Source organism: Halichoeres trimaculatus, unplaced genomic scaffold (genome assembly GCF_033239565.1).
Source record: "Halichoeres trimaculatus isolate MK-OKI-2021-1 unplaced genomic scaffold, fHalTri1.1 fHalTri1_scaffold_14, whole genome shotgun sequence".
In the NCBI taxonomy this organism is placed as follows: domain Eukaryota; kingdom Metazoa; phylum Chordata; class Actinopteri; order Labriformes; family Labridae; genus Halichoeres; species Halichoeres trimaculatus.
The window spans coordinates 20,468,717-20,493,699 of NW_027437192.1; the positions used below are offsets into that span (position 1 = coordinate 20,468,717).

The 24,983-nt window shown below is 40.0% G+C and overlaps 3 protein-coding genes across 4 annotated transcripts; all 3 read right to left on the reverse strand.

Moving 5' to 3' along the window:
• Window positions 1-3,226: 3,226 nt before the first annotated feature.
• Window positions 3,227-16,485, reverse strand: rbm24a (RNA binding motif protein 24a). 2 transcript variants are annotated; one of them, XM_074686044.1, is made up of 5 exons: window positions 16,272-16,485; window positions 14,606-14,758; window positions 12,961-13,084; window positions 12,521-12,575; window positions 3,227-5,810 (listed from the first exon to the last, which is right to left on the reverse strand). In XM_074686044.1, the coding sequence occupies exons 3-5, from the start codon at window positions 13,076-13,078 to the stop codon at window positions 5,459-5,461; spliced, it is 525 nt and encodes a 174-aa protein (XP_074542145.1). In that variant the 5' UTR covers window positions 13,079-13,084; window positions 14,606-14,758; window positions 16,272-16,485; the 3' UTR covers window positions 3,227-5,458. The 2 variants fall into 2 exon arrangements, with proteins under 2 accessions (XP_074542145.1, XP_074542144.1); XM_074686043.1 differs by lacking the exon at window positions 16,272-16,485 and having other exon boundaries at window positions 14,606-15,716.
• A 690-nt stretch (window positions 16,486-17,175) lies between these two features.
• On the reverse strand, window positions 17,176-21,027 carry stmnd1 (stathmin domain containing 1). Its single transcript, XM_074687164.1, has 6 exons — window positions 20,963-21,027; window positions 20,801-20,875; window positions 19,940-20,108; window positions 19,719-19,840; window positions 19,181-19,312; window positions 17,176-19,026 (listed from the first exon to the last, which is right to left on the reverse strand). The coding sequence occupies exons 2-6, from the start codon at window positions 20,867-20,869 to the stop codon at window positions 18,607-18,609; spliced, it is 912 nt and encodes a 303-aa protein (XP_074543265.1). The 5' UTR covers window positions 20,870-20,875; window positions 20,963-21,027; the 3' UTR covers window positions 17,176-18,606.
• An 811-nt stretch (window positions 21,028-21,838) lies between these two features.
• On the reverse strand, window positions 21,839-24,199 carry LOC141803336 (tektin-2-like). Its single transcript, XM_074687302.1, has 9 exons — window positions 24,195-24,199; window positions 23,875-24,025; window positions 23,648-23,773; window positions 23,332-23,537; window positions 22,923-23,175; window positions 22,625-22,732; window positions 22,385-22,528; window positions 22,162-22,241; window positions 21,839-22,046 (listed from the first exon to the last, which is right to left on the reverse strand). The coding sequence occupies exons 1-9, from the start codon at window positions 24,197-24,199 to the stop codon at window positions 21,839-21,841; spliced, it is 1,281 nt and encodes a 426-aa protein (XP_074543403.1).
• Window positions 24,200-24,983: the final 784 nt, after the last annotated feature.

The window sequence follows — 24,983 nt, forward strand, 5'->3', positions numbered from 1 at the left end:
TAATGAAAGAGGTTATGCATGAACTCTCACATCTCTCACTTTGGGGTGGTTACCAGGTAACCAGGTACCAAACACTCAAAAGGATCTCACAAAATATCATTTGTCAGATACACTGTTGTTCATAAAGTTGGATTAAAATAATTTTTTAACCTCCCCTCATGAAATGATTGTGAAAATGTGATTTATTCTTTACAGATAAGTGTGTATTTTCTCCTCCAAAAATATCACAGTAAAAAATTCCACGACAATTGACATTTACAAATATTTCATGAGAAGATGTGGAAAAAACTATATTCCACTTTTATGGCCAACTGTGTTTTAGATTATTTTATTATAATGTTTTTTGGCTGCAATGTGTGGATAAAACACGCAATGGTGGCAGTGATGTTTGGTTAGGTTAGGAAAGAAGAACACGATTTGGCAAAAATAGTGCTACAATCTTGTTTTGGAATAACTACCTCCCCATATATTTCATCCTGTCTTGTGTTTCTTAGGTAGCCTAATTTAACATCTTTCCAGGGACCACAGATGGGAACTATCCTTTTGGCTAACTGGCTTATTTACAAAACTGTTGATATGCATTGTTTCTGTAAATTTAAAAAATAAATAAATAAAAATATTTCTTTTAAGTTCAGTGTCATATGATGTTTCTGTGTTGAGCCTGCTCAACCCAATCATGTGAAACAGATCTGGTTAAGTGTATCACAGTACATGACAACAACACTATTCATACAGCATTGAACAAACATCTAGAGTTTCCAAAATCTTGAGTAACTTCAAAGAATCAAATCAACCTGAACCCGCTATAACCTCCATTCGTAATCAGCACTTTTACTTAGAGGTTATCCAAAGATTTGCATTTTAAACCTGGAAAACAGGCTTAGTAATACGTTTAAGTTGTCTTTAAACATCCTGTTAATATTCACTATCCTTTGCCCAACTGAAAACGGTACTGACCTTACCATTCATGCCACCTTTGGTGAATCAGATGCCATGATAGCAGCTAAGATCTCCCATGAGTCTTTGCTGCATATGCTTTGTCATGAACACAGACCGACAGTACGTGGGTCAGTTTCATGTTTCAGCAGGGACTAAAATACACCCTGTAGCTGAGTGAAAGAAGGCAGAGGCGTGGCTTCATTCTCAAAATAAATTATTGATTGGAGAACACATCAATCATTGATAAACTGAATTCTTAGATACTCTGTGAAGGGTTATTTGGATCCATGTAAACCGTGGACATCATGGCAAACTGAGAATAGCAAGAAGTAAATCATCTGACATGTTTGTCATCTTTCTGGCAGACAAACCATGTGACACCAAAGCATCCTGTATGAAACAATTAAACTATGGTAAAAATACCATATACCAAAGCTTTCTACATAACACAGGTTGTGTCTGTCAGCCAATGCAGCAAGAGTTTTAAATCAATGTGAGAAATGGCTAGCATCTGCTGTAAACAGAGTACATGCTAACATTAGCTTACCTATGTGTTCGTTCAACTTTCAAAGTGAAACAGCTTACTCAGTAGGTCTGCATAGCTTACATAGCAATAAAATAAAATGTGCAGACAATAGCTGTGGCCCAAATTCAAGGATGGCATCATTCATAGGTGCCAGTCCACCAGTTTTGCCGCAAGTGATGCACCTCACCAACACATCCTTTGTTGGTGGGGAAAAGTCGGAAAAATTTGTCAGTTCAAAAAGAGGAGCCTGCAAAATGGGACATATGCCTCCGCAGCAGCTACAGCAAGTTGGTGTAAGTTCAGAGTTACCATGTTCTCTTTTTTTCTGAGAAAAGAATATTGCACTGAAGATATTAAAAAAAGTAAACAAAGTGCTCTGTTTAGTTTAGGTCAGCAAGTGGAAACAACAACAACAACAATGTTAATGATAATAATAATTAGGAAAACAATTTCTGAAGAAATTGTGCCGTGAATGCAGAATGCTGAAGCAGCTTGCGCTGAACTGCTAATGCAGTATGCTGAAGGATGAAATTCTTGGATGAAAGGATGTGAATGGGTAAATAAATGGAATGGATCAATGAATTTAGAAGTTTAAATGGCTGAATTTATTCAAAAATTAAAGGAATTAATTAAAATTTAAAGAACATCTATGGAAATAAGAAACTGAATGGGGGGAATGGAAGTCTGACCTTGAAAATGCTGTTTAGGTGTGATACTTTGTGTCTTGTGTGTGAGTTTAATCATGTAAACCTGTCAGCTGAGCCCCGTCTGAGGTCAGATGTTGCCGTGGTGATCATTGTTTACCAAATGCCATTAGAGAGCTGGTTGAGTTTGTGGATTCCCAAGACTGTATCACTGAAATCATGGTGTCAAACTGCATGCAATACTAGGAAAAACCTGAAACCCACTGAATAAAGACAAAAGATAGCTGAGTGTCTTGAAGCTTGAAGTTTCTAAATATATGAGAAGGGTTTAGAGGAGGCTGAAAAATGTCCTGAAGGGAGAAAATTTTGATAATTCTGCATTTATTCTTATGGGACTGAAATGGCGAAAAACTTAAAATATCAATGAAAGTATTCGTGAAACCAAGGTGGAAATTCACAGCTGTGATGTCCAAAACGAGCTGCACGTTTTGAAGTTTGAATGGTGAAAAACGGTTGAAGTTTGTTGAAGGAGTAGTGGGCCAAAAACCAGGGCAGAAGAATGAAGAATTCCATAATAGAAAATATATGCTGTGAATGCATTGCTGCATTCACAGCATATATCATTATTATATAATAAATCAGCTGAAAAGCATTATGTGTAAGAATTAGGGTTGCAAAGGAGTGGAAAAATTTAGATAAATTTTTCTGAAAATTTTGCTTACGAATATTACATCAGTCACATTTGCATGCATGTCTCTTTATAACGAAACAAACTGTTTAATATTAATACATGTGCATGACCAGGTAAATGCAGTAAATATATTTTCCCCAGTTCCCCATAATTCACATTAATTTTAGAAAATTCCCACAATAGTTTCCAACTTTAAAAACTTTCTGAATTTTGCAACCCCAAGTAGATATAAGGTCACTGGTTTCAAACAGAATCACACACTTTTGGGTCTAGCAAAAGACATCTGTGATATTCAGATAACCCGTTGGGAAAACACTGACATGACACATTGGTTTATTTGCAGTCTACATGAAAAAGAGGAGAGAGTGACGCCAAGATTTTTAAATATAGAACATTTTATTCCAATTTTGAGTAAATGGTGTTCAAATTCTGAAGTAAAGGTTTCAATGCCAACAGAACCTTTGCATTTCAATGGTAACACTTTACATGCCTTCATCCAGTGACAATGAAAAGCTTCCTTAAAAAGATTTTTGTCATTTATTTGTCATATTTCCCTTGTAAGAAATAGTTCAAGTATAAAAATTCCCAACAGTGTAAAATAGCCCATCTGATGAATATTGAGCGAAAGGAGCACAGCTACTGATATCTCGACAACAACTATACATTCTAGTGGAGAAAGCAGCATTTTTGCTTGTATTTTTTTTTTAGCTTTTTCTACAAATTGTTTTTTTTTGCTCTCGTCTAAACATAGAAGAGGCAGAGTACAATCTGCATGCAAACAGGCCTGCATTAAATAAAGTTTCTTCCCTAAAAAAAGGCATAACGGCATCGAGCTGATATTTAATGTCACGTTCTAAAGGATCATGAAAATAAAAAAACTAAAGTACAGTGCACATAACAGTATTTTAAATAAGTCCTACATCAACATTTTTGGTTGAGTATGTTAATATAATAATAATTATAATAATATTATTACTAAAGCTAATCAATAACTTATATATGCCTTGAGATGAGTACATAATAATATTATTAATACAGTACCGCCACTAAGTCTCTACTCTTGGAGCGTCAACATAGTCAACCCTCAAAAATAAATATCTTAAATAGTAGATTTCTCTCTTTTTTCTTTTTTTTTTTTCTCTTAAATAGCAGTAAAAACGTAAGGCACACAGAACCAACATAACATCACAGAGTCAAACCCCCATCCTCTCCACCCCACCTGGTGTTCTTGACAGACATGAGGCAGACCAGTTGTTGGGGTGGCTTTGGTAAAAGTGTGTGTTTGTGAGGGTATACCTGACACCAGACTTCAGCAGCACAGAGGTGGAAGTGCTGACAGCTGCAGGGCTGAATGACTGGTGGGGCGGGGGCTCTGCTTTGGGGCTCTGTGCCGGGTGGAGGGTTGTGAAGTTGGTTCCCAAATGGGCCCGGCCGGGGATTAAAATGTGACAGCTCAACAAACGAGCACAAGTGATGCGTTCTTTCCAGAGTGATCTGTCTGTGTGGCACTGGGGCGGCTCTGTCCACCCCCACCAGCAGCTGCTCTTTCTCTCTCTCCCTCTTTCTTTCTCATTTTCTTTCTCTCCATCCCAGAGACACAGAGAAACACAACTGTGCCGCCTTTGTCTTTGACTGCCATGTGTGCAACTCTGGATGCATGTGTTGCTGTATGTGTCAGTGAGTGAAACGTTGGAAAAGCAACTGATTTAGTGTTTCTCATTGTCTGAAGCCATTTTCAACCTCTCCCCCTTTGTCAGTGTGCTTGTTGTGTTTGCCAAGTCCCCCTTTAGTCCAAGAATAGAGTCAGAGTTGATGACATTTTCAGTCTTTTTGTTTTTTTCTTTGTCGTTTTGTCTCCTGGTGATTTGTTTGCTTTGCATAGGTCAAGAGGTCGAGCAACAGAGTAAAAAAAGGGACATTCAGCATCAGGAAGATAAAGGTAGTTCTTCAAATATGTGTGACACGACAAGTTACGACTCCTCGACTTCCTGACAGAGGTCACATTATAATAGCTAACACTTTGGAAACGGTTCCATTTCCCTGATTATCAGAAAATATTAACTCAAAAATATGAATAGACAAAAAAGACAAGAAAAGCCCCCAATGTAACAGTAGTGATAATAAATATAAATGTTATGAGGGCATCAAATAACTGAAAATTATACTTGTGGAAAACCACAAGTGAAAAAAATAGAACAGTTTCCTTAACTAACATTAAGACAGCAATAGGACTTAAAGGCTTAGTTTAACACCTATACCAACCACAGGGATTAGTTCCTGCATCTTCTCTAGAAATAAGTACTCTACTACAATGATAATAGTAATGATAATAATTATAATCATAATAACAACAACAGTAATAATAGTAAATCTCTTTCCATTATTTGTTCTGCAACTTTTTTTCATTTTCTCATTTTTTTTGGTTGAAGCACAGCAAGTTGGAAAGTTACTGTAAAAGTTCCCACCTCACCATTATTATCACTATCACCACCATCATCATCAGCATCATCATCAAAGCAACTCTGCCTCTGAGTCGCTGACAAGCCCACCCCTCAGGCCGCGCCCACTTCCTTTTTCTTCAGTGCTCCATCTTGAGCCCAATCAGCTGTGGCCGGGGGCGGGCCTCTTCACTCTGTACGTCCATGGTTGCAGTGGCTGCTATTGCATCCGGTCAGCTTGCAGCTGCTGAGGCTGGTACTGACCAAAGGCTGCTGCTGCAGCTGCAGCTGAGCCTGGGGCTGCAGTGGCTAAAGGCTGCTGAACTGCATAGCCGTAGCCGGCTGTAGCCACGTAGCCGGCGGCGGCAGGGGATGCAGCATATGGGTACTGCTCGTAAGCTGCGGCGGCAGCAGCGCTGGCTGCTGCTGCAGAATATTGCGCGTAGGCAGCTCCAGTGTAGTCGATGTAAGGGGAAGAGGCGGTGGTAGGTGCAGCAGCTGCAGGTTGCACATGAGGGATGACCACGCTTGGCTGAACAAAGGCCTGAGGGTACACATAGTGTGCCGGGATGCTGTGAAACAAACACACATATGATAGGTTAGTTTGATGTTCAGAGCACTATACCCTACCCGAAAACCCAAACCCAACTCCTTCACACTGCGGCTAAGCGCCCGCCCACCACCCATCATTCAGCCCCAGTCCAATCCACCAGTCATAACACCACGGAAATGCCTGCTAGTAGGGATTAGAAAAATATAGGGTTGCCAAAATAGAAATCTCTGTGAAAAGAAGACATGAAGTTAAGGTGAACTTTGGACACCCAGAGGTCACTTCTGAAAGATCACATCAGTGTAATGACATCGGGAGGTGGCTATGATGTCATGGTCTGTACGGGAAACGACACATGACATTTTCAAGTTTTCTGTTTTTGACTCTTAGAGAGAGGAGCCAGGTAAAGCAGGGAAAGGTTGGGGGTATTTAACTTTCAGCCTGTTTGACCATCGCATGAGGAGTTGGCTGTAGTGCTGTCCTGCTGTCTGCTGGAGGGCAAGCGGTTGGGGGTGGAGAGAGTGGGGAGGATTACAGTGTGGGGGGGGACTGGGGATGTGGACAGGGGATGAGCCAAGTGAAGCATTGTGAAAATGTCACTGCCACTTTGACAGCTGGACAGTTTTCAAAAAGGGACGCTGCTGGCCATTTCCCCCTCTCTGTCAGGACAAAGAGCTGGGAGGCAGGGGGGGGAGCCGGGACTAGGTTAGCACCAGGAGGGATGTTTCGATTAAATAAACAACTATGAACAATGAGCACATTTTGCACTCCATGACATAGCCCTATCCCAGCCTTTAGACTCAGTGAGGCTGGAAACTCAAACAGCTACCATGAGGGGAGCTATTGACCATAGGCAGAAGTAACAAGAAAAAGTTTGAAAGCAGCGATATAAATTTGAGCTCATAATTAAGCATCAGGCAGGATATAACTTTGTATTTGTTGCAGAGGCCTTAGCAACAACTCACTGACTGATTGAACAGAGTTCACTTGGTAATGTGTTAGAGGAAATATCAGGAAAACTCATTTTCATGAAGTGACTGCATAAATTAACATCAGGGGGTTGCTTTTTGGAGTCTAGATTGGGAGAGAGGAGATTGAGTACCGAAATTGTTAGAGGCAAAAAGGCAGGATCTATCGTGGCAACCCTATTATCAGCACTTCATTATCCAATCCAACCCACATTTCAACCAAAAACAGTGTGCCAGGAAAGAAAACAGGAAAAACAAAACAACAGCAAGGCGTCAGAGGAAGAAATAAGTAAAAAATAGTCCACCTTAACAAGACTGAATACAAGAACAACAACAAGGCCACAGCACAATCATTCAACTGAAAAGACACGAAGAGGAAAACTGTGCGGTATTCATTGTGTGATAGGGCAGAGTCAGAGAGATGGTGTGGCTGTCAATAAAGTGCAAAAGACCAGTGTAAGGTGTTTGAGCACACACACACACACACACACACACACACACACACACACACACACACACACACACACACACACACACACACACACACACACACACACACACACACACACACAAAAAAAAAAAAAAACAATGGATGCTTCCTGTCTAGTTTCTATACTGATCAGCAGCTATGTGACCTGTTTTCAAGTTAAGATAGCAAATTTGGAAGCTCATGAGCAACTGTCTGAAAACATCTGACACTCGTGGTCAGCCTACTTATTAACATTATTAATTAACATTATTATATATTATTAACAATGCTATTTGACAGAGCGTTAAATAGGACTTAAATAATTTTAGCTATTTGTATTGTAAGCTAGGTTCAGTAGAATGCTAACATGCTTAGCAGTAGAAAAGAAACATTATAAGTTGTCAAATATTAGTTTTTACCATAACGAATCAGATGCAGTTTAGGTTACATTAAAAAAAAACTGAATAGGGTTTAGCTCAGGTGGTAGAGCAGGCGCCCCATGTACACCAGCCATCATCTTCTTTGCACTATTTGAAAGATTGATTCTCAGTTCTGACAGGATCTAGTATGTAGGGATGGGAATCGAAACCCGGTTACTGTCGAGAATTAATAAGAAATGTTTCATTCCATCGATATTGTTAGCCTTTGTGCTTAACAATTCCTTTATCAATTCTCTATTTTGTGCCGGAGCCGCTGGGCCTTACATCGACTAGTCTGCTGCAGCTATCTTAGCTTAGCAGTTAGATAACGTTTCCCAAGAAAACTCTGATTCAGGATTTTCAGCTTGAAGTTTTACTGAAGAGCTGACTTCATAAAGAAATGTACATTACTCTCTCTCAGGAGATTCATATTCAGTACATTCAAAATGGTATAAATCCACTTATTTACCAAAATAACAAAATAGCGCAAGCTTGATGCTAACGTATACATCAGTTAGCATACATCAGTATGACTTCAGCTTCAGAATAGAATTTAAACTTTCATAACAGAAACATATCACTTCAACTCTTTGTAAAAAATACTGAAAATTTCAAATGTCAAAAGCTAACAGGCTATTGAAAGGCTCATGGCTAACTTCATGACTACGGAAAGCTTCCAAACAGCTTAAACCATTGCTATAACCACTTTGAGACACTAGATGGCCTACTTGAATTATTAATATTTTACAACACAGTACATCAACGACACATTTTGAGCAATTTTCAACTCTTTCCGTATTAATATGCCCAGAAATATCCAGACTCAGGGACCAATGACATTTTATTCACTTACAGTAAAAACTCAATTCAATGTTGTTGACACAGAAAATCTGTAAAGCTACTTTTTGTACCAAGAAAATTCACAACAGGAATTGATAAGGGAATCAAATCGATAAAGAATCAGATCGATTAGCAGAATTGATAAGGGCATCGGTATTGACAAAATCTTATGAATTCCCATCCCTACTACTATGTTGTACCCGCCCCCCTCTATATTTCCTGTCTCTCTTTAAAAGTTCCCACATACAGGCTAAAAGCCAAACGTTATCGTACGGTTTAATACTCTATGCAAGCATTCTGTAAAATCATAGCTCGCATTACACCAACAGGTGCTGTTATACTATCAAACAGCAATGTTCGCTTGGTAGTTGGTAAATGCTAACATTAGCTAATGTCTTTTATGTTGTTTGCCTTGGAATATGATGTGATGTCACACTAAATTTTCAGCATTCTTGTCTTTTCTGTTTCTGATGACTGGGCACTGAAATTAAAAAGTCAAAGAGACAGCTATGTGTGTGCGCATTTCAGAAGTTGTCACCCAGTGCTCTTTATGCTCTTTCTATTTGATTTCCGAACTGTAATGTTTCCACTTTTACGGTATCAGGTTGACTACTGCGCATTCACAAGCGTATGCTAACATACCCACCCAGACCCATCACAAGCTGAGTTTGGCCATGGGAAACAAACTCTGCCCGAGCCCTTTTTTGAAAAAAGACTCTTTTTCTTGGGAATCATATATGAAAAGGTAATAATACATATCCCAGTTTGAGACTGTTCTAGGCTACTTTACAGTATCTTTACAGATCTTGTTTTGTGTGTCTTTGTATTCTCTGTGTATCTTTCTGGCATGTGTCAATCATGCAGTGGTCAATAAAGTTCTCTCTGCCTTTGTGTGAGCTGTCTGCTGAAGGACGTAAGACACTGATGCATCACCTGTGTAATCCAACCAGAGTCTCCAGAATGTGGATGAGACCCAGCTGTCTCTCCAAATCCAACCCAATAGCCACATTGGTCCCACGAGACTTAAAAATGGCTTGATCGTACAAGAGCATGGATGGCACATATCTTAAAGCATTACAATTAAACCAAAACAATGATCTCAGGACCTGTTCTCTTACAGCTTTGACATGTATTTCAGACCCTCTCAGCACTTGCAGCTGTTAGCTTGTGAGAGTTGTCTTGCAGCACTTCTGCTCCAATCAGTAGTCAGTTCAGTTAAGTTTGTCTTAAAATGTTCTTTGCTTGATATGTATTTTATTAAATTTTTAAAAGGAAATGTAAAATAATAAAAAAAATAATGGAGAGAAACCCTGTTCCAGCTTTAGTAGCAGCTCTATCCAAATAAAATGAAATCAGAAATGGCAATGACTAGGCTGAATTTTTTTTACATTTGCTGTTGACGTCTAGTATAGTCCATAGACTGTATATAACATGGATATAGTCTCTGTCTGTTCCTGATACTGCAAGATGAAGCCAACCCGTGGACACAGCCATATTGGTAATGGCGCCGGCTTTGAGCTTCCTTGCCAACAGCTACAGGGCGCCCATCAGTCGCCTCAGCTAAGCTATGTCTCTAATTTGCCAATCAAACAATCCTAATAACTTCTGAATTGCTGAGTTAGAAAAGTTTTACCCCCCCTACAGTGTGTGCTGATAGCGAAATCAGCATTTCATACCCAAGACGTTTTTTGAATCAGGCTGTAAATATGCTTTGTAATGTCGTAAAACTCCTTTATTTGTCTTGGTGTGTATGTGGTTTCAGGTCTTTCTGCAGTCAGCCTTAAGCAGATTATCGATGAACAGCAACTGTTTCCTCTTCCACGTAGGCTTCATTTTTCTAAACTGAATGTTGCCCCTCGATGCTATAGATGCTAATTATATTTTTCAACAGCGCAGGGTGGGGATGGCCTGGCTGACAGTTCTGGGGGAGCTTGTCCATCAATATTGGGCTTGTAAACTAGTGTATTGAGGAACTGACCACCTAGGTGGCAGCAGTGCTCTATTTGGAGTGTCAAAACTTAAATTAGCCAAAGCTTGTTTTCTCTGATTTTGGTCAAAAACAGGTGTTTTTGCTGAAACCAGCATTCTATAGCTGATTATTAAAGAATGGAAAAAGGTTTTAGACTTTTTCTCCTGATGAAAGAAGAGAGCCCAGTTTTGGTGCTCATATAGTCAGAACATGATATTTTTGGGGGGTCTTGAAAGATCAGTCAAAATGCTCTGAAACAGCTGGCAGCATGGGGCTCTTTGCTCTGAAGACAGCTGGCTGCCAATAAGTTGAGCTAGTATTTCATATTCTCCTCAGGTAGTGCCTAACGAGAAAATAATTTTTGATTACAATGAAAATATTTTACAATTCTGTTTAAAACAGCTTCTCTGACCCTGTTTAAACGGCCCCTGCTCTGCTTACATGACAGATATAAAGACACTATCATGCTGTCACCAGACCCCACACTAAATACACACACACATACACACACACACACACACACACACACACACACACACACACACACACACACACACACACACACACACACACACACACACACACACACACACACACAACAACACAACACAGAGCTTCATGCGACTGCAGTGTCAGCATTCGGGGCTTTGTGTGGCACAATGGGTGCGCTTGTTTTTCTTAACACCACGGGCCCATGTGACGAAAGCTCGCTCCAAGAGAATGAGGGAGCGTGAGGGAGAGACATCCAGACATTTGTTTGTGTCACACTGCAGACAAAGACACACATACACCCTCAGTTAGAGCTTATACTCATACGTAACAATGAAAAACACATTTATATACACACACACATTACTTTTCCTGGAGCTTGTGTAGTAACTGATAGGCCTGTTATCCATTCATAAGACATACACGCATTATTCCTGGTCAACAACTTTGTGTTTGTGTTGTAGAGAAGAGCAAAGAGAGACAGACACAGGAAGGAAGACAGGAGAGTCATGATGAAGAAACAGGGAGCTAGAGGTGATCTAGACAAAGGCACAATTTCTTGCTCTTCAGCTGTGTTAATTTAAGAAACTGCTAGTAACACCAGGAATATCCTGTCAGCACACACAAGCAGTGTTGGGATTTGTTATTTTGAAGGAACAATGTGAGGAATGAGATTACTGTTTAGGGCAAAAAGACAAAAAACACACAGAAAATTCACCACTCACTCCAACAAGACACGTGACAAATCCTGTTTGAAAAACACTAGCAGAAGCAACAAAAATATAAAAGAAAACTTTGCACATCCTTGGCAAAGTCAACACGCCTCCACAAAAAAAGAAAAAAAAGAACACCCCAAAAATTCAATCAATCCAGCATTTTTTTGGTCATTAAAAAGTGAGAAAGCACACGGTTTAGCTAACAACACCACTTCATAACTGCACACAAAGCTCTACGTTCTATTCAAATGAAGTTAAAAAAAAAAAATTCAAAACCAACGTACATGCATCTATAATCACCATTTTCAGAGCTTGTTTGTGTGTGTTTGAGTCTACAGGTTAATCCTTTTCTCTGATCTGTGATTACGCTCGCAGAACTATTCCACAAACCAGCAGAGTTAGCTTAACCGAGAGCGAGCCTGTCGGACCAGAGAAAGATAGATAACATTGAGTCAGGCTGGAAGTTTCCATCATTGTCCACTCAGCACACACACACACACACACACACACACACACACACACACACACACACACACACACACACACACACACACACACACACACACACACACACACACACACACACACACACTATTACAAACAGGCAAACCTAGAAAAGGCTGTTTGGTGAACAGTGATGGCAAAGCTGCGTACAACTTCGAGGCCATCTCTAATCATCAGCTATTAATATTTTAGAAACAAAGGAGTAAAAGAATTTTAAAAAGGAGACAAAGTCTAATTGGTCACATACTAAATTGAGATAAAATACAATTGAAACATGTCTGCTTACTTCTTCTCAATATTAATTCTGTGTTACACGCCAATATTTGTCTGAAATACTCATAAACTCATGTGTACTTACCCATAAGGCCTTTGGATGAAGGCAGGGTGAATTTGAGGAACACCAAAAGTGAAACCTGCAAAACAAAGTAAAGAGAAGGGGAGAAGGGTGAATTCAGACAGCTTCAAAGTACAAAATGTCATTATCTTCCCTGAACTGAGTATCTGCATTAACATAAAACATGTTCTTACAACTGCTCCAACTCTCTAAAAACCACGCAAACCCTGAGGTAAAAATAGGTGAGGACTGACTTGATTTTCTTGTTTGCTGCTTTGTTGATTAAACTGACTCCACACTTTCAAAGTAACACTGGGAAAAAATACACTTTAACGTGTTGGTTCAAATAGACTATCTGCTCTCTCTAAGACCACATCTGCTCCTCTCTGGCTGCAGGAATGATTCATATAAAGACTGGAGCTTGTTTAAGAAAAGAAATGTGCGTTCTGGCTCTTTTTCTTTACCTGGCTGCATCACCCGAGGCTTGGCACCCAGGTAGGCCAGATTGACGTTTGCCTTCCTGCCGTCAATGATTGGGTTTGGGTCCTTACAGGCTCGGTCAGCAGCCGAGCGGTCAGCCATCGTCACCTTACACGAAGAGGAGGAAGAAAGCACACAGCATAAGAGAGATGCATTTAAGCACACAGCTCCTCTGAGGAGCTGTGTGTTTGTGCTGAATTTGGTTCGTCCTGTGGACAAAGTGACACTTGTATTTTTTCACATTTTCTTGTATGTGTGAGAATTTTTTTAACAAATATTTGCAATGAAAAAAAATTAAAACAAGGGGCTTTCTTTACTGTGCTGTAAACTACTTTTTCTGGTTCCTACCCTTTTGCAACAGTCATCGCCATTAAAAATCATGATATGAAAGCTGTCAGTCCTTTTGCTCCTGGTCTAGTTTGGTTTTGGAGGTCAAAAAGAGCAATTGCTGTTAATTTCAGTCTGTTTCACAATCATTTCATAACTCCTCACAGGAGCTTTAAGCTTTAAGAGACGAAAAGTTCACATAACAGCTGACACAAATATGTGCATAAAGCAATGTCAGTTGGTGAGAAAGTTTTTAAGTGAGTGTAAGAAAAAAAAGTTGATCATTTTGTGTTTGAATTGTACATTAGATTCTTTACTGTGCGTGACAAGTGTTTGGCAGTGAGCACACATCCATCACCCTCATATGGTACAGCTGAAATAAGTATTACATTGGTTGCAGCTCGAGATGACGGCCAGACACAACCAAACTGTAACACTTGGCTAAGAGCTTTACCAACCAGCAGCTAACTCATTACACTCTTTTGGTGAATGGATGTGATGTTGCTGCAACAACTCACTTGCAAATAAGTGAGTCAGTTTTACTTGTTCATTGCAGTGCATTTAAGGCCTGACAACACTACTTTATCTTCTTGTAATTTGTGCCAAAGTTCTTTTTTACATGCTTAGTAAAACCTCTGATGAGGCCAAACATGATAACGTTGAATTAACTCAAGGCTAGTTGATACTGCTGTAGTGTTTAATTTTATAATAATAAGACAGAAAAGGGCAAATTGATGCAGATTCTTAAAGTGTAAAACTTCTAAATGCTGACTAAAGTAACAAAACAGTGTTGTTTGGTGACAGAACCCCAACCTATCATTGTGCAAACTTTATCATGACGGTAAAACATTTGAGAATTTAGCTTCTGGTCACTTCATGTGTCTCAATGTGTGAAGTTTTATCCCGAGTGGGTGCGAAATATTTCATCACGATTGACGTTGTAAACATCTCTGAGAGATGATGAAACCGCTTGAGAAAGCTGTCCTGTAATATCGAGCCATCATCGTGCGTTTTTCCCTCAGCCCACCACAGCTGTCAGATCACTTTTTAACATGTCAGGGCGCATACCGAAGCGCAACAAGTCGTTGGGTGCGAGATTGCAACAGAAGCCAGCGACAAATTTAGGCAGGACAGTGTTATCAGCGCACAAACACCTCCTGATAGTGGGTGTGCTCGTGTTAGTCAAGATGCAGTGACAGGAAACATTGTGACACTTGCATTAGCAGGAGTTTACCCACATGCGTTAAAGTTTACAGTAGAGACTACATACAAGAGACAGATGTGTGATAAAGTGATACTCACAAATCCATAACCTCTAGACTTCCCAGTCTGCCTGTCGGTAATGACAACCGCTTCTTCAATCTCTCCAAACACCTCAAAATATTTCCTGAGACTTGAATCCGTGGTGTGGTAGGGAAGCCCCCCGACAAAAATCTTCGTGTAGGTCGTGTCCTTCTGCGTGGTGTGCATCGTTAGTGCAAAATACAATAAATAAACACTTAAAAATAAGAATAGTGCAATGTCTCCTTATCAGTATTTCTTTGGCTGAAGGGAGAGGAAAGAGAGATCAGCTGGCTCTGTTTTTTTCTTTTTCTTTTTTCAAAACAAAACAAAAAGTCGACAAAAATGAGGCCTAGAGGTAGATTGATCTTCCGACAGTTGAGAGGAGAGTGATATGGAGCGGATTGTCCCACAGAGACCATCAGGTGTTTCCAGCTCTTCTTAGGGAACTCTGCTGTCTAACTGAATAGGTTTGGGACCCATTCCTAAAAGCGCTGCAGTCTAACTCCACCCAACTGTTGAGTGTGTGTGTCAGTGCCCGCCCCCCGACGCACACAAACAGCTGGGAACCTGCACGCTGTGTGTGAATCACTGGAGTTTTGTTTTTTAAGTAATCAAATTTGGGCTGTTTTAACCAGAATCACGTTCAGTTTACCATCAGGAGCCAACATGATGACAAATATAATAGGAGAGACACAAAAGGAGCAGAAACTTCATGAAGATGCATGAAAAAAAAAGTTTTGTGTGGTTTCCACTGCTGTTTTAACAAATGTTAGTTAATTATGTCCTCCTCTTTACTTTGGGGGGTTATTCATCCTTCAATCTTGAACTAATTCGTGAAAATGTCCAGACTGGCTGATTTCAAAGAGCAGCTGTTCATGAGCAGTACGGAGCAGACAGACAGGTGCAGGAGGATACAGACAGCCCACCTCTGTGAGGGTAGGCTACATAGGCGTTTTTTTTAGTTTCAATGGTTTGAATCATTCGTTTTTACAATTCATTTTATAATATTTGCAGAGGCCCAGTGAGTCCAGTCCAAGACGAGGGCAACATTTTACAAGTCAGATTTCAAGCAGAAACTTTAAGCAGGACTATGCTTATAGCATCTACTGACACTGGATGGGATGAGAAAGCGGGACAGAGCAAGGAGAATCAAAAGAAAAACAATAGGAAAAGAAAACACTTCAATAATAGATTTTCACAAAATGTAACACTTCTTCCAATTTCTATTTTTTTCCCCAGCGGTATTAAATTTAAAGAAAAATGCGATTAAACGTATGGCTTTATGAGATGGGCAGCTTTTATGACTAACTTCTGAAACCAACGAACAATAATTAATGTTATAACTTTCTAATTTATGAACGTTTTACCGCCATACGTAGTTACCACAGTTGCACACTCATTACCGGTATTTCTGACATCAGACCACAGGTTTCAAATCATGCTAATTGCTCTTAGCATGATCAATGCTAGAGTTTATGCTAAGTATGACGCAGCATTCTTGCTAGCTAGCTGGAACATACACTCTCTTAAACATTGAAACGAAAGAGTTATGCTGTAAAGCAACTACACATTTACACGAACAACAAAGTGTGTCAGCCAAGTGCTGTACTGACCAAAAAATACCTTAATAATTATCTTTTTTTTTCAAAGACACTTGCTGTATTTCAGAGTGTACTAGCATTACCTTTTATCTTCACTTTTTTCCCCTCTTGTAATAAAAGCATATTCATCTTAACGTTACTGTCAGCTCATCCCATGGGTTAAAATTTACAATATAAGAATAAACAATGGGTAAATTCGGTTATTTGCAGTTAGCATGACTCATTAATACTGTTGCAACAGCTCAAGTCTAGCTAGCATTACCCACAACAACAGTACTGAGAAGTCTGTTATAAATAGTTGTGGCAGCTTGAGTAATGCAGGTTCATGGCAGCAGGTGTTTTTTTAACTATAGTTGTCTTCACTCATATCCATATAAAAACAACAACAGATTCAGAAAAATAATCCAGACACAAAAATCTGGATCGAGCTTAATCAAAAACTACAAATGTGCCATGCTCTCCTGATGGGACAGGATACTGGTCAAACAGCTGGAGATCAACTTAACCAGAACTCTGAACATCAATGACTGAGGCATCATGTGGCGCCAGGCCTCTCCAGCACCCAGCTGACTGACAGTAGGATGTGTCTCTTTGAACAGCCGGCAGGTAGCAGTCATTTAGATCCAGTAATGTGAGAAGGAGCTCAGATGTTAATCATTCATGAGCATTCCTGGCCTACCTGTTGCCTTATGTCTGCACATGCAACACAATGAAACAGATTATGTTAACAGCAATGTTTGTTTAATTTTCTGAAAACTTGCATTCAGTGCCTTTGCAGTGAAATTTTGTCAAGAGCTTATCAAACCATCCTCTAAACTTTGTTTTGGTTTTTTATTGCAAAGAAATCTGCTGACCAATTATTTTTTTAAATCAATTTGAAAATCTAGACTTCTGAACAAAAAAGAAAAAAGAAAAAGGAAGGGAAAATCCATCTGTAGCCTATGTTAATTTCCACTGCATGAGGATTGTTAACTCAGAAATGCAACCTGATAGAGCATTTCTCTGTGGTGTCTCTGCTCACTCACTGTTTTATTCATGCAGCCACGCACGCTTTAAAGTCTGAGTGGAGCCGTGAAAAAAAGGGGGGGCCAGCATCAAGTGTCCTAGCTCAACAATAGGGATCCGGTCATGTTGCGTTCAATTGTTGTTTGATTGCCTGTTCATGTGCAACATGCTGACTTGTCTGAATCTTCTTATACCTCCACAAGTACGACTGTTTCTGTTGTGAAAGCTTTAATTGATCCAAATCCTTCTCTCAGGTGTCCTTTAACCCTTAGATAGAATCTTGAATCACACGAGTTTCAGAAAATATGTCATAAAAGTATTTTAATCAGTAATGTAGTGACATAAGTTAACCATAATGAACAAAAAGCTGTCCCAGTTTATAAATGACTTATAGAAAACATAATTTCAGCAAAGTAAAATCAATTTTGTGTGATTCTGTTAAGTCAAGAAAAAAGTTTGCAGTACTCAGGAGCTGAAACAGTAATTGTGTTTGTTTAACTGTAGCACACACCTGTCAGGCTAAAGGTCAAAGGTCACTGGAGCAGCTGATTACCCAGAGCTCAGTCACACTGACCCTGCATTGACACTTCTCAACCACACTTCTACAGTTCTACAGTTTCATTTAGCAGATGCTTTTGTCCAACCACTCAGAAACTCAGAAAATCTCCTGAAAGTCAAAATTTCCTGTTATTACTAGAGTAACTCAATTAAGCTTTTGATAATAAATATCACCATGTGGACAAAATATCAACTTTATTATCACCTTACACATCCAGCACTTCAGGCACTTCTTTAATGATGCTGCCTCCTCATGACTGACTGCAGGGAGCTGCATCAGATCAGAGCTCTATTTTATGGACACAGCGACATCTAGAGTCCAAAAGTTAAACTGCAAAAAGGACACCACTCAAAATGAGACTCAGACCTTTGGAAGTGAAACAAAAGGTGAATTTGATTTTTAACTCAAGAACATAAAGCTGCTGTATGGGAACATGAAGAGACATTAAGATCTCATATAGGGATGTGTCCTTGTGAAAGTGTACCACAACTGTTGGCATGTGAGATTTCTTGTGCAACATTTAAGATAATGTAATGTAGAATGTATTTACATGCCTTGTTATTATCTTGATTTTATCTTTATTTATTTATTTTTTCCTGTCTTAAATTTGGTTCTGTTCTACTCCTGTGTCTTGAAGAATATTTTTTTTCTCCATTTTGTAATTTGCAGTTTGTCAAATTTAAAAAAAGAAAAGAGCATAGTCATACATGTGAATTTCTACCAAATAAAGCATACTGTAATGAAGACTTTACGCCTTTCTTGGCAAAAAATTTAACCCATGCCTCTTCTGTGCAAATAGAAATGATTTGGCTCTTATCTTACTCCTCTTAGTGCTGATCTGTGGCTGTTTTTGATCAAATCAAGACAACTTCTCTACACTGAAAACTGGAACCACTCTCCAGACTCCCTGAAGCTGTGAGCTCATCCTTTTTGAGCTTCTCCACCTGAGTTGACTCTTCTTCCTCCTCCTCCACTTCTCTACAACCATTCTCACCTCCTCTTTCTTCTTTACCCTCTCTTCTCTTTGTACTGCTCTTATCTTCCTTGCTCTCCCTGCCGTCACCTGCGGCCTCTCTCACACACTCTCCCCCCTCCGCTGCCTCTCGTGGGATCAGGCTGTGAGGTGAGGGGCTCAGGGTGTCTGGGCTTAGAGGGGACAGTAGCGTCTCCACAGGGGTGAGATCTTCATCCTGGATTGAGCTGGAAGTTGGTGCAGGGCCACGGACACGTGCAGACTTCGACCTCAAACGCATCTTTAGCTTGTTTTCCTTCAACTAGGAAAAATAAAGAAGAGTAGAGGAATGTGTGTATGCAAGAGAAATTAACGGGATAATCTCTCACACACACACACACACACACACACACACACACACACACACACACACACACACACACACACACACACACACACACACACACACACTGTACCTTGCGTCTCTCATCAGCCAGTCTCATCTTCTCCTCGATGTCTTCAATGCTGGGGAGAGTTTGCGCCCTCTTGACCTTCAGGGCCTCCAGCCTGGCAGGAGGTCTTCTCATGACTCCTTCACTGTCACCCAGCTGATACAAACATTACACACACACATCACACGTAGCAGGAGGGGAAAGTATGAGCAATATGCTGGAGCTATGGGTGATTGAGATAACAAAAGAAAACAGTGTGAAACTGCGATCATCATCACATCCTCAACTACCTGCTCAGCTCCTAATATTAGGCAAACACCAATTAACTTAAGTTTTGAAGCTTTTGGCACCTTATGAGCAAACTGATGTGATCTTTAGCATAAATCTATAAAACAAAACATGAAAACCAAAATACCCTTCAGCTACATCCTTGGAACAGGTGACTAAGATGAAATGCAGCTTTCAAGACAAGAGTAACACTTGTAATGTGTCCAAAAGTGGCCCTCAAGTGTCATATTTACATGTCTCTCTTCCCTATGCTCAGAGCCCACCAGTTACACACCATGATACTGTATGCCTCCCCTGCTCCATGGCTTTTCTCTCTGCTCTGTCCTGCTGGGATGATGCCCTGATGCAGAAGCTCCTCCAGGATCTTGCTCGAGTTTTGGCGCTCCTGCAAGGTGCCTAGGAGACAAACACAAAACTCATAAAACAGGATAGGATATGAGCTCAGGATTTTTTCTGTAACATCATTCTTTGTCAGTATTTGGTGCACATACACACCATCTTGTGTAATTTTGCTTGTGTCACTTTCTCTGACAAACTTTAAAGGAGGGAGTTTTCTGGGCACGGCTCCAGGTAAGTCAGTGATGTCTCTGTTGTCCATCACCACCCCGCTGTCTGTGGTGACCTTTGACACCGCCGAATCTCCACGTCGACTTCCTGTTTCATTCTGGTGGCACAGAGACACAACATGAAGGTAGACACTTATTAGCCTGCTGTTGTCATAGAGGCATCACTTGTGTTGATACAGTGTCGTGACCATAGCCACTAAAAAAGAACAACACTGCAAGCTAGAAACTCCAACTGTGGCAGAGTAGTTTGATAAATGTGACAAAACATCATTAAATCATGATTCTATGGCTAAAATGACTTAAACATTGATTAAACTATGCAAGAGTATGTAAGGAAGATGTCCATTTCTTCCTCAATCAGCAACAACTTTAAGTTGCTGCTGGCACCAACATGAATATCTTTAATTACGCCAATCCCTTTAAAAGTTCTGTAAAAATATCACTATTAAAATTCTATATTCAAACCTTTATTTCTACCACCTTCGGAATCAACTTTACAAAATATTTGAATATTAATTTCATTAATGTCTATTTCTAAAAACCGTGCAAAGTTGTACAGAAAGGGGCATCACTGCAAAGCAACGGCTCTTCCTGTCACCATATCGAATAGTACACAGATCTCACCGTAACACTTATAGCTCAACGCTAACATCTTGGGCTGCGTCTATAATGTTAACTTTTGAGCTGTGGCATATTTCTTGAAAAGAATTATGATTTTAAAACTATTTATTAACTCACTTTTATTCGTCAAACTGACTGAAAGTGGCAGGTTGAGTAGAAGAGGGCTTACCTCGTCCCTCTGCATCTCTTCCGGTGTCATCGGTTTGACCGCCGTGTTTGAGGAGCTGCCGCATCCCATGTTCACCTCAAAGAAACGATGAGCTCAAGTCAATAAAAGTAATCAGTTTTTAGTTGTATTTGAGACAAACTATTTTTTTCCTGTTATTCTGACCAGGATACGTCACATTCCTCCACGCACAGTCTCCATGGACATGTTGGGTTGCTAAGGGGCCGTTGCTACAATAAATCTGACCCGGTTGAAGCGGTGACACTCAGGGACACACAGAGGAGGGTGACGAAGTCAGATCAACACAGGGGTCATTGCACAAAATAAATAACATTTTCACTCAAAAAAACTAAAAGAACTGCATTTTTTTAATCTCAGCATGTTTTAACCCTCGAATTAAAATAACTATTCTTCCTTTTTTCTGCTTATCTTGGTAGAAAATTTAAAAATGTTATGATTAAATGAATGAACAAAGAGTGTTAAAATGATAATGTTTGTTTCATGAAATAATATTTGAGTACAACATGCAATGCATATTCATTACTGAATGTGAAATAGTAAAAATGTTCAGACTATATGGATCCATATTACAGTCCTGAAACAGCCCTTTACATGCAATTACTTATTACATATGCATGCTAATAAAGGAGCTAATAGCATGAAAGAAAAGGGTTTAAGTGAACTCTTCAGACCCGTTGTCATTTTTTGGTAATATTTTTTCTTCAAGACTGACAAGAAACTTTAGGGTGTAAATTACCCCTATCACCTCATAGCAATTAACAACTCCAATTACTAATTAATAATGTGCACTTAGGGAACTACCACACAGTCTGAATGTATGAATCCTTCCTGTTTAATATCACAGCATTTTCCTCAACAGTTCATCTGTTTGTGATGTTTTTTTCAGTACTGGGACGATTTCAGCCACAAAAGCCTGTAAATCAGCGCAAGAATAAATTAAATGGCACTCTGACTCTACATTTAGATTTAATAGCTCTGAATGGAGAGGAACAAACAGGTGCAGTGTAGCAAAAATGCCCTCTACAGGACTCTGCTGTGAGTGAGAGCTGGAGCAAGTCGTGGCTGACGGAGCCTGGAATTCATGATGTGGGACACAGACATGTTGAGTCCAGGGTAGAAGCTCTGGTGCAGTTTCTGGAGCTTCTTTTCCACCTCGAGGGCTTGGGTGATTTTAGCCAGTTTGTTCTCCACAATCACCAGGTGTCTGCGTGAGAGTTCAAGATCCTGTCTACAGATGATAATAAGCGACACATGAATGTGAGGATGCTCAGGGGATGAAGATGATTTAAACGACTGCCTTTAAGGTTTTTCCAGGTGGGGGTATGTTGTGACATATGACTTACTGAGAGCGCTTCAGCAGAGGGAGCAGGTTTTTGGCTGCCTCTGACAGGTCCTGTTTCTCATGAGTGAGGCAGTAGTGAGGCTGAAGGAAGAGGAAGGTGGAAAATATTCTTTAACTGGATTTTAGTTTTTTAAAGTATAGTTTACTACCTGTTAAGTAGATTCCCTCTACCAATATAAGTTCTCATTTAAAAACCAATAAATTTATCCTGATCAGATGCTCACCTGGTCCAGGCAGAGCTCCAGTTTGGGCCTCTGGTTGAGGATCCCCAGGCGGTGTGTGATGTGATGCAGCCTGTGATTACAGCTCCTGATCTGCACCATGAGGCTCTGTATATCCTTTGTTAGATCTAAAATCTGATTGTTTACCTGGAGATTACAGAAAGCCACATGATAACAAGTTACACTCAGAAGATCTCAGTCAGGTCTGTGACAGTTAGTAGTTGCAAAGGCAGAGTTCAGTACCTGCTGCCTCTCCCAGGTCAGCGTTTCCTGCATTTTGATCAGCCCATTGATGGCCTTTCTCAGGGTGTCTTCTGTTCTGCATCGCAGATGCTTCTGGTTATTTTTTAGCTGAAAGAGTCACATTTATTAGAAAATTCATAAGACAAACATGCAAAATGTCCTGACATTTAGATCTTAAATTTTGTTGGGGTGAAGATTAGGGCTAAAAAAACCTCTCCTTGCTGTCTGTGAACCTTAGTATTTGAGATAAGAATTATGCACTACTGTGTACTGTGCTGCCTCATGCTTGTTGTCTTACATTGATCAGACTGACGTTTAAGTTCGACCTGCTATAAGAAGAAACCTGGACCAGGTTTTCAGCACTCTGCTTCAGGTTTTTGCAGTGGGACAGCCACCTGTCATGGCTCACGTGGTTTTGGTTGGGCTGGTCAATGTGGATCCTGTAGCACGGAGTGTTAAGGTCATAGAGAATGCATTTGGTGGAGATCTTGATGGCATCACCTTTGTCTCGATAATCTGCTAGTAGCTGTGTGCGGATGTGTTTCAGAGAGCTGAGGAGAAGTGGGTGAAGAAAGTTCAGATAAACACGATTCAGTGATATTTGGGAAATTAAACATCGGGGAGATATTAAATTAAAGATACAGCTGAAACAGATGAGAAGATTAATCTTATGAAAATAAGTCAGACTTTGAATCTGAACACCACACCTCATCTTATCGAGCAGGACGCAGATCTGCTTCTCCAGCATGCATCTGTTCTCACTGGTCAGTTGCTCTTCTTTCTCTAACTGGTTGACAATACGGTCCAGTCTCAGGTTAGCTGAGCTCACAGTGACACTGAGTGCCACACAGTCACTCAGGAAGTGGCTGTACTGCTGGTTCTCCTGCAGAACTCCCTCAGCCGTGCTTCTCAGCTGAACACGGGAGGACAACACGTTTAAGTGAAGGGAGAAGGTTAGTGTGTCTACTGCTATTCCCAACATTAATGAAACATTTTAAGATGTACAGAGTTAATCTACTGTACCATCTCTAAAGCAAAAACTTCCATATCCACTCGACTGATGCTCTCAGATATCTGGGCCTGCCAATGGCTGACCTCCATTTGCCGAGAGCTGAGGTGCATCTCTGTGCTTCGACTAGCAAAAGGAAGCTACAAGACACAGAAATGTAATTATTTGGTTTATAAATACAGCAGCTGTGTAACCAGGAATAGAAGTCAGGTGAAAATGCAACTGATCAGCTGTTCTCTACCTGTGAGATTTCCTCATGCAGGGAGCAGGCTCTTCCCCCATCAGACTTCAGGACCTGACTCCTTTGTGGTCCACAGGCCAGAAGGTTTCTGTTGGTGGGCAACGCTGGCAGAGAGAACCTCAGCTGCTCCTCTGTGTGTGCACAACCCTGCCTGAAAGAAGGAATTACAAGATAATAAACACATTTAGTTGAACTTACCAGTATTTCTCCTGTTTCTCAGTGATATAAGTTTTGTTTTACACAAGCTCCTGAGCTTTTGTTCACTCTTAAGTCAAAATAATCTTAGGACAGCATCTTAAAAACTTCAAGTTTGTACTCACCACATGTTTGTTATTCCTTGAATTTTCTGTTGCATGAATTTTATAAACACAGAACCTTAAAATATTCTCCATGGAACCACAGCTGTTTATAAAGAAACACAAGCTCTCCAACCACATAATGGAGTAAATAATACAGATGTATCACCCATACTTGATTGTTTTTTATTAGAGGTAGAAAATTTCTTATTAAACATAGTAAGACCTCTATTGGAAATGAAGCAACAGGTTGATGTCATCTGACTTGTTAGAGCCCGTTTTGTTATGACTTGAAATTTAATTTGGCATTGCTATGTGCTGCCCTGTTGGCTATGGCTGCCTTTTGCAGTAGCTCTCCCTTCTTTGTCCGTTTCTTTGTAATTTTTCTCTTTTTTGTCATATTTGTATTTGGAGTGTATCATTACTTTGTATGGCTCATTTGTTGGTCATGGACACCAAACTTTTTGTGGCTTCAGTGATATTTTTACTACTTTTCTCCTGAGTTTGTCTGGACATCCTACATATAACCATGGCTGCATTGTTTACATGTGAAATCAGCTGTTAGCAGCCTGTAACATGTTAATGCTAACTGGTGTAAGGCCTGATGTTTTCCCACAAGGTGAGAAGGAGGTGAGGACGACGTGCTGGTTCTCAGGTGAGAGCTAAGAAGTGACGACATGGACCTGTTCTTCCATCCATCGTTATTGGAAACGTAAGATCAAACTCCAATGCTCGCTGGAAATACTTTTTCTCAAATTGAGATTAAAATAATCCCATTGATATTCCGTTATTATTTGACACAATTTTCTTTAA